We start from the raw sequence: 12,423 nt of genomic DNA, 5'->3' as shown, positions 1-12,423 counted from the left end.
CCTCAGTGTCTTATCTTGTCATCTTTGAGTAATGGCCATGAGAGCTGTTTTAGGTAATGGAAACATATTCAGAGTTTCTGGTGTGTAATTCTGTAGCTGTATGTAGCAATATAGTGGTACTTGTATACTATCTTGTGCGTGTACTATCATAGGATAATGCTGATTAGTTGATCTCTGGTGACCTTTGTCAAAGCATAACAAAGCTCTGTGTCAAACTATGTTGTGTATGCAAAATGTAATACTATCATTAAACAAGATGTGATTAAAAATTAAACAATATTGTGGAATTGCTCCATTTCAGCTTAAGCCACATGTGTTAGAAAGTGCTGTTCCTGAAGATTTATGTACAGCATTTGATGCAATATGGTTGCCTACATCCATATTGCATCAAATATGGGGCCCTGTCTAGTGTTTTCTTGCTTTACATTTTTATGGGACCAACAGTCTTACTTTTTATTTGCATAGGAGTTCTTTGCTTTCCAGCCCTTGACACTTACATGGAGAAAAGTGCATACTAAAAACAAATACATAAGATTAAGTATGTTAAAACTGTGAAATCCATATTGAAATGGTCATGGTAAGTTATATAAGTTTTGGGCTGACACTGACATTTCCTTGAAACAACTAGATATTCACTTGGTTCATGTGGAAATATAAATTCTCATTCTCAGCATTACTTCTGGTCATATGGATTGATTGAAACTCTTTTGAGTTCATGGCTCTTTGAGGATGAGTAGAATCATTAAAAAAATTTGAATAATACTTATACAGGTAGTCCTCAATTTACGACCATTCATTCAGCGACCATTCAAAGTTACAATGGCATTGAATGAATGGTGGTTATGACCGGTTCTCGGAGTTCCAGCCATCGCAGCATCCCTGTGATCATATGATTGCGATCTGGGTGCTTGGCAATATGTTCACCCTTATGACGGGTTGCCAAGCGCCCCATGATCATGTGATCACTATTTACAACCTTCCCTGCCAGCTTCCCCAGAAAGTCAGAGGGGAAGCCGGCAGGGAAGATCACAAGTTTCTGGGGTAAGTTTTCCTCATCCGCGCACCCTCCCTCAGCCCCTCTGTGCTCTCACCATGCTGGCCACCCATGCACCCCTGTGCACCCTCCCCAACCCTCTCCTACACCCCTGCCCACCCTTTGCTCCTGCCCTCACCCAGCAGCAGCCACTTACCTACCTGTGGGCCTGGAACTTGCAACTTTCTGCCAGCTTCCCCACTGACTTTGGTTGTGGGAAGCCAGCAGGAAGTTGCCTCACCTAACAACCGTGGGATTCAGTTAATGATGTCAACCTGGACTGCAGGGATTGCTGTCACTAAGCAATGCAGTCTTGCTTTACAACCGCATCACTTAGCAATGGAAATTTCAGTCGCAATTGCCATTGTAAGTCGAGGACTACCTGTAGACAGTTTCATTCCAGAAACAGTTTAATTGAAATTTTAGTTTATAGTGCATCAACATTAGATGAATGTAATAAAGGTGTGCAGACGTTAAAATGTTCCCGTTCTCTTCTGCCTGACTGCCATATGATTTAGTTTTGCTTCATTTTTTATGTTATTTTCTGATTATTTTCATTATTTAGCAATTATTAAACACTACATTTTAACACTAGAGGGAGTAGTGTATTCTTATATGATTTTGCATAGTATTACATTTGTGCCTTGACCTGGCTTTGTTGAAAATATCTACACTATGCAACTACTGCTTTATAATACTTTAAATTGTTTTGACCTTGATTGGCCATGGCATATTACACATTTCTATTGAAGTGTTCAAGCTAATACTGGCACTGTTTATTGGCAAGGATTACCTAGAATGGTAGTGTGAATAAATGCCAAATGCTAAGCACATGACATAAGTCCCTGAAAATAATAGCATACTCATCAGCATTTGCTGTGTTCTCTACTAAACAGCTTAGTGGTGTTCAAAAGGCTTTTAAGGAAAGGTAAACTCAAAGGTTAAGATTTGGAGGAATAACAGTCATTCTACATGATATAATGATACTTGAAATTCTGAAGCAGCTGCTGAATCGTGATTGATCATCATTAATAGAAATATGGTTAGCTCATTATTAGTCTGTTGATTAAATACAATTTGTTTTTTATTCTTTGTATTTGCTTTGATTTGCTGAGTGGCAGCATAAAGCCAGACTGATGTGGATGATAATTGCTCTATTACTTGATGAATAATTGAGTCGTACCAAAGAATTGGTACTTAAATTTAATATCATTAAATTCTACCTCAGGATTCCTCCTAGCAGGTCCAGTGTTGATGGGTATCCAGTTGTCTCATACTCTATTGAATTGCACGCTGTTTGGATGCCCTTTTAAATATTCAGAAATATAAATACAATTTCCCACAGTTGAGCTGTTCTTGCTCTTTTATATGCTTGCCTTTTTTTTTTTTTAATAGTGCCTAAGATATACTAGGGATGTATTCCAACATTGGTTACAGGTCCCACTTGTCCTTTCTAAAAGCCATCTAACAAGCAGCTAATATCATTCCTTAGGATTCCACTAACCTGTGCCCTTTTGGGAGGAGCGTTACTGTTAATCAGCTTTAGTTCTAATGCCAAGTTCTAATTCCAAGTTCTAATGCTATGATGGAGAGGGAATGCACTCCATTAGTGCTACATAGCTGTTCATTTTATAAGCCTCTATCAGGCTTGTAGAAACAGTGCTCCAACCCTTTGTTCTTTTTTAGCTGCAAACTTATGCACACTTGCTTAAAAGTAATCCTCCTTTAACAGAATAAAAATACTTCTGAAGAAATTTGGGGGATGGATGAAGATTATCATCTCCTTTTGAGTTCTGGGGTATGCTTTTCAGAGCAGAGTAATAAAACTATGCATTGTTAGTAGCAAACAATGATACTTACCACAATGGGACAACATCTGACAGCATAACAGATTGTCTCTGCTTCTTGGAGACCCCTGTGACTTCTCAAGTATGGACCAGAGGAATGGCATGGGATTGAAAGAGAGGAAGGGAAAATTCCATTGCATGAGCGGAAGACTACTCACACCTAGTTGGATTTCATCCACTACTCTAAATCTGGCTTCACCAGAGATTTACATCAATGAAATGTATACATGCTGTTCTTCATCTGAGGAGACAAAAGGTTAATATCCAGAATAAATTAAAATAAATGTTTTCAGTTCTCATCTTATACTTGGTCAAATATGACGAGAATTTTGCTAAAGCAAGTGCAATAATAGAACCAGTTTGGTGTAGTAAAGGCACCAGGCTAGAAACTGGGAGACTATGACTTCTAGTCCCGCCTGAGGCACAAAGCCAGTTGCGTAATCTTGAGCCAGTCACTCTCTTCAGCCCTAGGAGGAACGAAGTGGCAAATCACTTCTGAAATCTTGCCAAGAAAACTGCTGGGACTCATCCAGGCAGTTGCCTGGAATCAACAATTACTCAAAGGTACCCTCCCCCCAAAAGATGCAGTTTAAATATTTCAGTTACTTGTTTAAGTATTTAGCTGGTATTTGTTTACCTGTGTTACACCATAATACTAACAGTTTTGCATATTAAATTATATAAGATATATCTGAATACAATTAAAATTGGATTCAAAATAATTGGTTACCAAACTTTGAAAGAAAAAGATAATGCAGGCCTGGAATCAAATATAGTAGCTGGAAATATTGAACCTGAACTAATTGTCTAGTTGTCTGGCTGTAGAGTATAGAGAGAAATTAGTTCTAACTGCATAATAATTGAACAAATTCTAACAACCTTGACTTATATCAAAATCAGGGGTGTTAGAATTGGAATGGTTTCTCTATTAATCTAAAAAGTTACTTTCAGACTTATTGTATATGTTGAAATATGTCTTACAGGTTGCATAGATGTCTGCTCAACATTAAAGACCATAGTATTTTATCCTGTTGAACACACATTGTTCTACATTTGGAAGCTGTACATAAAATAAGGAACTCCCCCCCCCCCATTCAAGTTGTACATATTCAAATTACACCTGTTGAATGAGAGGTGAATCCATGCAATTTCAATCAGCATTTCTGAGTAAATATTATGCATGTGAAGAATAAATCTATAACCAAATGGGTATTGCCTGTTAGCACCTATGTATCTGCCACCACCTTTCAAATATATGTAGTATGTGTTAAAATGTACATAGAGAAGAAAAGAAAGAAGGGCCTTGGAACTGGATTTTGAATTAACCAATTTCAGCTTTTATTAAGAAGAAATTAGGTAAAAATTGAGTCGTCATAAGTTCATTATAAATAAGCGAGAAAAGGAGGGAGAACAAAGAGGACACTGTGCTCCAATAAAGCAGAGGAGGAGTTATACAAAGAAAATAAGTGTCAGCATAAGATATTTTCCAGGCTTCTCAAGGGAAGATTTATACCCCTCCAATAAGATAAAGTTGCATGTGATGGGAAGAAAACTGGAAGTGATGAAGAACAACCTATAATGAATCATAGAATGCAATATCAGCTGTACAGCCATCAGTATATTATTCATGTGTGTGTGTGCACGCACAGCCATTAATCTTCGCATAGCACAATTCTTTCTGTACAAAGTATTCCAAGCAGCCATAGGTACATTAGCTCACTTCTGTTTATGGAATGCCTGTTGCTGTAACAGAGAACTTTGCATATCATCATTGCTACATCAGCCTAATTGTGTAACAGGGAAAATAGCATGTTACTCTGATTTTTATTGTAAGGTTACTATAGATTGATATTATAAGATTAGTTTATTAATCTTAAAAAATGGATGTTGGCTTTATTCACAAAAACAAGGGACATTTAGAGAAAAGATGTGAGAAGAGTGAGCAGCTCATAAAAGTTCAGCCAAGAGATATGTTCAGTATAAGAGAGCAATATTGACAAATTGACAGTTGTTACATAGGCCTAATAAATTTCCTTCCAATTGTGGCTACCTTGATGACAGAACAATATATTGGTGTATGGCATATATAACAGGAGGCATATATCTGTAACATACAAAAGTAGTTCTTTAATTGAGAAATTCTACTCTTTGCATGCTAAACTGCTAAGAGTTGTATTGACTGTCAGGATACAAATGCAATAAATAAATACAGACCTGCATAATAATAAAATCTATGAATTAAGAAACAATCCTCTCTTGTTTAGGAAGGTGGTAGAGAGATTATGAGATGCATTGGTTGGAGAACATAGTGGATTATTGTCCATGGATGGGATGCTCCAGGATGAGGGAAAAGATCTTGGAATAGTAGTTGATTGCAGACTGAATATGAGTCTGTAATATGATGCGGCTGCCAGTGCGGTTTCAGGATTCATAAATTGAAGTACAGTTTCCAGATCACAGAAATGTTGACTACCAAGAGGTACCATGTGACTGGTTTCATTCTTATTGAGACTTTTAAGACATTGAACTTACGGACCTTTGCGTTTTAAATGACTATATACAGTACATTAGCTTTAGGAGCTATCCAGATCATGCAGTTTACATGGAAGTCATGTAAAACCCTGTACATGGGGGCATGACATAATGTAATACCTGTATCTCTCTTCTCTGAGAGCTTAAGGGAAGGTGGATCATATATACCGTTTTGATAGGGAATCACAAGAAGTAATAGGTTCACTATTGTGTGTTGCAGACCTCATCTTGAATATCATGTCCAGCTCTGGCATCTCATATTAAGAAGGATTCAAATAACGAACATATTCAGAGAGGAGCAGTTAGGATAATCAAGGACTAAAAAGAAGAGAATTTAAAGGAACGGGGAATGCTTAATTGTGAAAAGAAAAGACTGGGGATATAATAGTGTTCTTTAAATATCTGAAATATACCACCCTGAAGAACAAGATCTGTTCTCCATTGCTCCATAGTGTAGGACATCGAATAATAGATTGAAGTTACAGGAAGGTAGATTCTCATTGATTGCTCAAAAAGGCTTCCTAATACTCAGAACAATTTGGGAGTGGAACTGGCAGGTTCTTTGTTCACTAAATATGTTCAAGCAGAAGCTGGATAGCCATCTGTCATGGATGCTTTAATTTGAATTCTTGCCCCAAGATGGGAGTTGGTCTCAATGGCTTAAATGTCCTATTCCAACTCTATGATTATTTGTTTCTGGATGCTTTGCGAGGAAAGATCCTCAGATTCTAGGACACCTCTCCCAGGCATATCCTCCAGGAAGTCCTGCAGTCATTACCTCTGGAGCTGTCCATGTTAGTTTCTTCCGACTGGGTTCAGTGGAAAGGATACAGATTATTTTAAAAGGTATTAAAGAAACTGACAAGAAGTGATTTGGTGGTTCTTTGGAAGCAACCAAGGTGTTGTTCTAGATTTCTTTACTTGGCAAAAATGTACTGAATTTCTCTGCTTCTCTTTGGTAGTTACAGAGATCTGTTATTGCTTCTGTTTCTATCCTGTAAAGAAAGAAGACAGGTAGGCTGCCCTAATTTTTGGTGTGTAAGAATTCACAATTAATCAACGCCCAGTATTTACAACAGTTTGTCATATGGGTTCAGCTTACTTTACTGTTGAAAACAAATGGTTGTGCTTTATCAGCAGTAATTAATATTTTACTCTGCGAAAGGAGCAGCTTACTTTGCAAAATGTGATCAAATGAGGAAGGGCTTTCAGAAAAGGGAAAATTAGAAGTAACCTTGGAAGGGAATAATGGAACCAAGTGATTTTTTTAAAAAAAGGATTTTAAACAGCTTAATGAAAGGGCATGAGTACTTAAAGAAAGAACCCATGATTGACTTTGAGAGCAAGCGATTTCATTTCAGTATGTGAATTCAGATCTCTCCATAGCAGAGAGAAGATTTAACAAGCTAGATTTAACAATCTAAAAGATGCTAGTATTATTTCTAGACTGGCACTGTTATATTATTTCAGTTGTCACATGCTGACTAGATTTCTGGGATCATAGTGCAAAGTGCATGGTACATTTTTTTAAAGCAAAATCTTATCAACATGCAGTTACACAGTGGATTAATAGTAACAGCTGTTGAGGAACCAAAGGATTATAGCCACCATACAACATTATCAGCAATGAAATGCATAAGTCATGAGACTTTTATTGTCAGACAACTCCAGAGACTTAGAAGATTATATGCAGAATTAAGGATATTTCTGCAGAGTTTGTTTTGATGTGCTTTTTGAATAGCCATCATCTTTTACAACATTTTCTTTGTAAAGCTCAAATCATGAAAATTAAAGTTGTCTTCACTCGTTGCTTAAAAATTAAAGAAAACATTAACATTATTCCATATTTTTTAGGCTTGAGTATAATTCTAACTACATGGGAGAAAGGGCAAGCAGCCCTTGTTTACTTCCATATGTAAGTTAACTGAAGTCATCCCTAGTAAGACATTCAGCTGCTTTTGCTGGGCATCCCACAGCCAGCAGGAAATCATGCCACCCTAAATCTTGCCGCCACCACAGTGTCCTCTAGCTTGGAACAGGTCATTGCTGCTCTGCTGTCCAAACAACCTGAATGCACAACATTCTAAAGCTGTAATTGGTGTTAGTGCTTTCCTTGGCTGAAATTCCAGCTCTCCCCAGAACACTGGGCATGCCAGTTGGAGGAGGCTTCTCAGTACATGAAAAGCTTCCTACAGCTGGTATGCAGAACACTCTGGCTACTCCATGCAATGCATTTTTTCCCCTTTCACATTGTACCATCAACTGATTGAACTTAAAAAGAAATGAAAAACTCAATCGACAGGTCAACTCTTCAACTTAATGATCCCTGGGTGGCAGTAGAGAGTAAACTTGTTTTTTTATTTTTGTTTTTTAATCTCTTGGCTGCCATCTAGCAGCTGTCTAGATTTCTGCAGTTGAAATGCATCCAGTAGATGCACTTTTAAACTAGCAGTTTAAAATATTTCTCCTGTCAATGTTAAATGTTTTATATGCATCATTGATAAAAACAGTGATGCTTCAGGTTCTATTTTGTATTTATTTTTGCTTTTGTTAAAATATAATCAGCAGAAATAAATGAATTTAAAAGAAAAATAAATGAATTCCAAGCTACAGTATGAAATATCAAAAGGTTATCATCTTGGTATGAAAACCCATGGAAATTGGAATGCACTCATGAACCCAAATAAGCAAATAGGGTAAGAATATATTGTTATAGCACAACTAAAACATATAAAAGTTAAATTTTACACACCACTTGCATAATCAGATTCCTAGAGATGGGAAATGCGTATATATTATTCATTGACGTATGTTGAAAAAATATTTTCTGTTCTGAGATTACCTATAATTCCACATCTCCCATTTAGAACCCTATTTGCACAAGGGACTTTTCCCCATTCAGTTCAATGAGGAAAGAATCTGTTTTATTTTATTTTTTTCAGTGCAGAAAGAGCTATGAATTCACTGAAATGAATCAGAAGGTTTTCACAGCCATAAGAGTTTCATATGCTCAACAAAAATCACAGGGACAGAAAAAATGCTGATCACACCATTTATGTTAATTCACACAGTCATATAAATTCCAAAATTATGTCTGAGATAATAAAATGCTAATTCCCTCTCAAATGGATGAGAGGATGAAAATTGAAGTTGAAAATAAGACTCAAGTGTTTTGTCTTCTTCCTTATAATTTCTAGGCAAAACCAGCAAATTAACCTTCTATATCAGAAAATAAGAGAGAATGAACTGCGAGCTCAACAAGCAAGATTGGGGCACATTGTGAATTGTGAAGAATCGTACATGAATAGTTTCCAGGTAAGATAAGGTTCTTGATCTGTATTTGTTATTACTAGTCCAATGAAAATCCTAAACAATTCAATATCCTTAAGGACAAGTTTATGTTAATATTACAGTGAAGCATCCCACTTTCCAGATTTTGAAGTATGAAAGGAATCAGATGCATAGTGTAAAGGTGCATTCTTGTATTTGAATATCATTTGAAATCAGTTCAATATATGCATTACTACTTGGTTAACACTGATTTCAGAATTGGCACATATTATATTTAAATGCTTCAGGTTTAAACATCTGAAATAATGAGAGCTTTGTTATACATATCAGTAAAATTATTGTTGTATCGTTAGGGGTCTGAGTAGCAGTATTACTTTAGAATGCAGACTTTTGATCTTATAGCTGATTTTCCCTCATCCTTCTCTGTGATATGCTTTTTTATATATATTTATAAAATTTCTGACATTGAAAAATTTTATCATGAAATCTTTCAATTATAGTTTAACTTGATACACATCCAATGGGTATTGGATGCCTTTTCTAAATGTATAAATATATATCCCAAGCAAGTTTCTCTTCAAACCAAGTTATGAAAATGAGTGTAAAAGGGTCAGTCTATAAAAATGTGATTACACTTTTTCTAGATGATATCATTTCAGCCTTTAGAGTGGAGATTCAAACTTTAGGCTGGGATATAATAATTCTGTATATTGAAAATTCAGTTCTTTACACAAATCTAAACCTACAGATAGAAAACTTATTCTTGGACTGGGTTGCATTAGCAGTATGTGGCCCTCCAGATGTTAGGTTGAATATGACTGCCAGCATTCCTTATCATTAGCCATGCTGACTTGGTCTGTTATGCATTTTGATTTAACAACATCTAGAAAGCCACAGGTTAACCTTTTAATTAGGAGAAGAGTATTCTTCTTTACATGCTAGTTTTATAGGACTCAGGCAAGAAATGGGAAACCTAATCCTCCAATTATTGGGAGGCTCAAGTGACCAGACATCATAGGTGCTGTGGTCCAAAATATTTGACAAGGCACAATAGGGATGACAATATTTGTTCTCTGTCAAAATGGCCACTTTGATTCAAAAATTCCAATGAGAGAACCTTTCTGAAAAGCCCTCCTCCAGCTATGTGCAGTTAATAACAGCATCATCAAGGGATCTTTTTTTAAAAATCTTTTTCTTGTGATTTCCTTAAAGCAGCCTGAGTATGAGAAAACATCAATGCAGGCTCAGTTTGCAGAGAGATCTTTGGCCCAGTGTGAAAGGGAGCAGGTAGAACGAAAGCTTGCATCAGTACAAAATAAGGAGCTACAACTCAGTGAGGTTTTGAAAGAAATAGTAAACAAATCCAATGAAGATAAAAAGAAAATGGAAGAGAAGGTGAGTCTCATATTGATGTAAAATGAATCATTTGATCACTGTAATACAAACATACATTGTTCAGTCATGTATGCTGCATTGAAGGCTGCAGATTTATTCATTGGCTCTCTCGATGACTGACTAGGATGATTTTCCCCTTTCACATAACTGAGAGAAATGTTCTTCTAGACTGCTTCAAAATGCCCTACATCCAGATAAAGTTAACTATTTATTTCATTGAAATCAGTTGGACAAATTGGTTGTAACAAGTCCCTTTGATTTAAATGAGAAGTTGAAATTACTAGTCTAGATCCAACTGATTATCTTGTAGGATGGAGATTATACTTCATGTGATAGCCCAGTGTGCATAGTTAATTCAGTTTCACCATTGTTTTTCCATCCTTTATTAAAGTTGCCCTCAGATTTTGTTTCAGATTATAGCCACCCTCTTTAAATACACTTAAAGAGGAGTTATATTAGTCCTAAAATCATATATTTCAGCATATATTCTTGTACTGTGATATTATTAATGTTAGTGCCATGGCTGAAAAGAATCAATCCAGCAGGAACTACAATTTATGTTTGGTTCAAAAATATGTGTTAAAATTCTGTACAGTTCTGTACAGTATGAAAAGTGATTCTTCTAATTATGAAAAGGGATAAAATATGCAAGGTAGTATTGTACAACCCTATGAATCAAGTTATGGCTTTTAGCATTGTGTTTTAATGTTTTTATTGATAGGTTCGCATGTTTCCATGTTTGTATTGATTGTTTTGGATATTTATGTGTGTTTGTGTATGAATTTTTCAATACAGGTAAAAATAAATAAACAAAAAGAAAGTAAGAAAATATTTGTTTCATTTTTGATGCTATTGTGAGCCACACAGTCACTTAGATGAGATGGGCAGCTATACAGAATGAATGAATGAATGAATGAATGAATGAATGAATGAATGAATGAATGAATGAATGAATGAATAAATAAAATTTTTAAATGGCCTTCGAGAAAACCCACCTTATTTTTCCACTGGCTTGCTGATCACTCCTGTTAGCAGGAAACTTGGGTATTCTGTTTCTAGTTTCTCTTTGGTTTTTTTAATGCTGCCTAATAATCTCTACTAGTTTTTATTATTGTCAAAACTAGTACAAGTGGTGTGTAATTGTTTATTTTTAATGTGGTTAGTGAATTTAACAAACACAAACAATAAAACAAGCTAATATAATGGGCATTAATTGATACTAAACACAAGTGTCTTTTGTGTTTGTGAAAAAATATTTTGTACTTATTCAAAATGAAATGAATACATTATTCAGAAAACCATTAAGCACTTGAACTATTTTATGGAGTTTCTTTTACATTTTAGACATGGTGTACCAGCAGAAATAAAAATTATGCTATTTTGGATAAGTTTTTTTTCTGTTAAGGCAGGTAATCTCAGCAAGCAGAATTAAATTGCTCCCCAGAGTGCTGGCGTTAATAAAGCAAAACGTAGTTCAGGATAGACATGTGTTTAAATCCTGTAGAAATTTAATTAATTATGGAGGTAGTAAGCAAAAGCACTTAGTCTTTGAAAAAATAAACATCATATTACATCCTGTTTATCTTTTCATTACAATTATTTTGTAATGAAATAAATGATGATTGAGCTTGAAGAATTTCTCAATTTTTATTGTTTTCTTACTTCACATTGAATAACATCTAATCTTACCTTTTTTCTAGCTCAAAACCCGAGATAGGTACATAAGCAGCCTAAAAAAGAAATGCCAGAAAGAATTGGAGCAAAATAAAGAGAAACAGAGAAGAATTGAAACACTTGAAAAATACCTGGCTGATTTGCCAACACTGGATGATGTTGAGAGTCAAAGTAAAGAGGTAATTAATGCTTTGTATTAGAAAGCAGCTTAACTCAGAAGTTTTGTTGATTGCATATGATACATTTTATTGCTTCATACCTGCACACAGTGTATTCTATACAGTTTCCACACTTTTAACAGAATATCCCTTTAACAATCAATTGTGTTCAAAGTTACTGAATTCACAGACACAGACATAGATCCAACAGAGTTCCTGTACAAAGGGAATAGACCTACTATTGGAGCATCAATTCCTTGCCTGTCCTGCAGCCTCCCAGATCTGTTTTCCAGATGTTATTTGAGAGCTTCTGCAGAAGGAAGAAAGAGAAGAGAAATAGAATGCACAAATAGAAATTGCTTGTGTAAAGTTTTTGTTTAGCCTGTAAGATTTTAAATTCACAGTTACATCAATGTGTGTCTATATGTGTGTGTGTGCATGTGTATTTATGGAAGAAATAGTTATGAGAAACAATGATAGTAATTTCCAATTT

General features: G+C 35.5%; 1 protein-coding gene across 2 annotated transcripts in view; it reads left to right on the top strand.

Moving 5' to 3' along the window:
- The window catches only part of CEP85L (centrosomal protein 85L), a 113,695-nt gene that overhangs the window by 83,255 nt on the left and 18,017 nt on the right, over nucleotides 1-12,423 (top strand). Inside the window, exons 5-7 of one of the 2 annotated variants that reach the window (XM_007427756.4) lie at nucleotides 8,610-8,727; nucleotides 9,919-10,098; nucleotides 11,799-11,951. In XM_007427756.4, the coding sequence (XP_007427818.1) occupies nucleotides 8,610-8,727; nucleotides 9,919-10,098; nucleotides 11,799-11,951 (451 nt within the window). Of the gene's footprint in view, nucleotides 1-8,609; nucleotides 8,728-9,915; nucleotides 10,099-11,798; nucleotides 11,952-12,423 lie in introns of both variants that reach the window. The other variant, XM_007427755.4, reaches the window with a different exon arrangement.

This window comes from Python bivittatus, unplaced genomic scaffold, assembly GCF_059951505.1.
Source record: "Python bivittatus isolate LINGU-HERP-01145 unplaced genomic scaffold, Pbiv_v1 ctg000020_np1212, whole genome shotgun sequence".
Taxonomy (NCBI): domain Eukaryota; kingdom Metazoa; phylum Chordata; class Lepidosauria; order Squamata; family Pythonidae; genus Python; species Python bivittatus.
The sequence above is the reverse complement of the archived record's forward strand: the minus strand, read 5'-3'. Positions and strand labels throughout refer to the sequence as shown.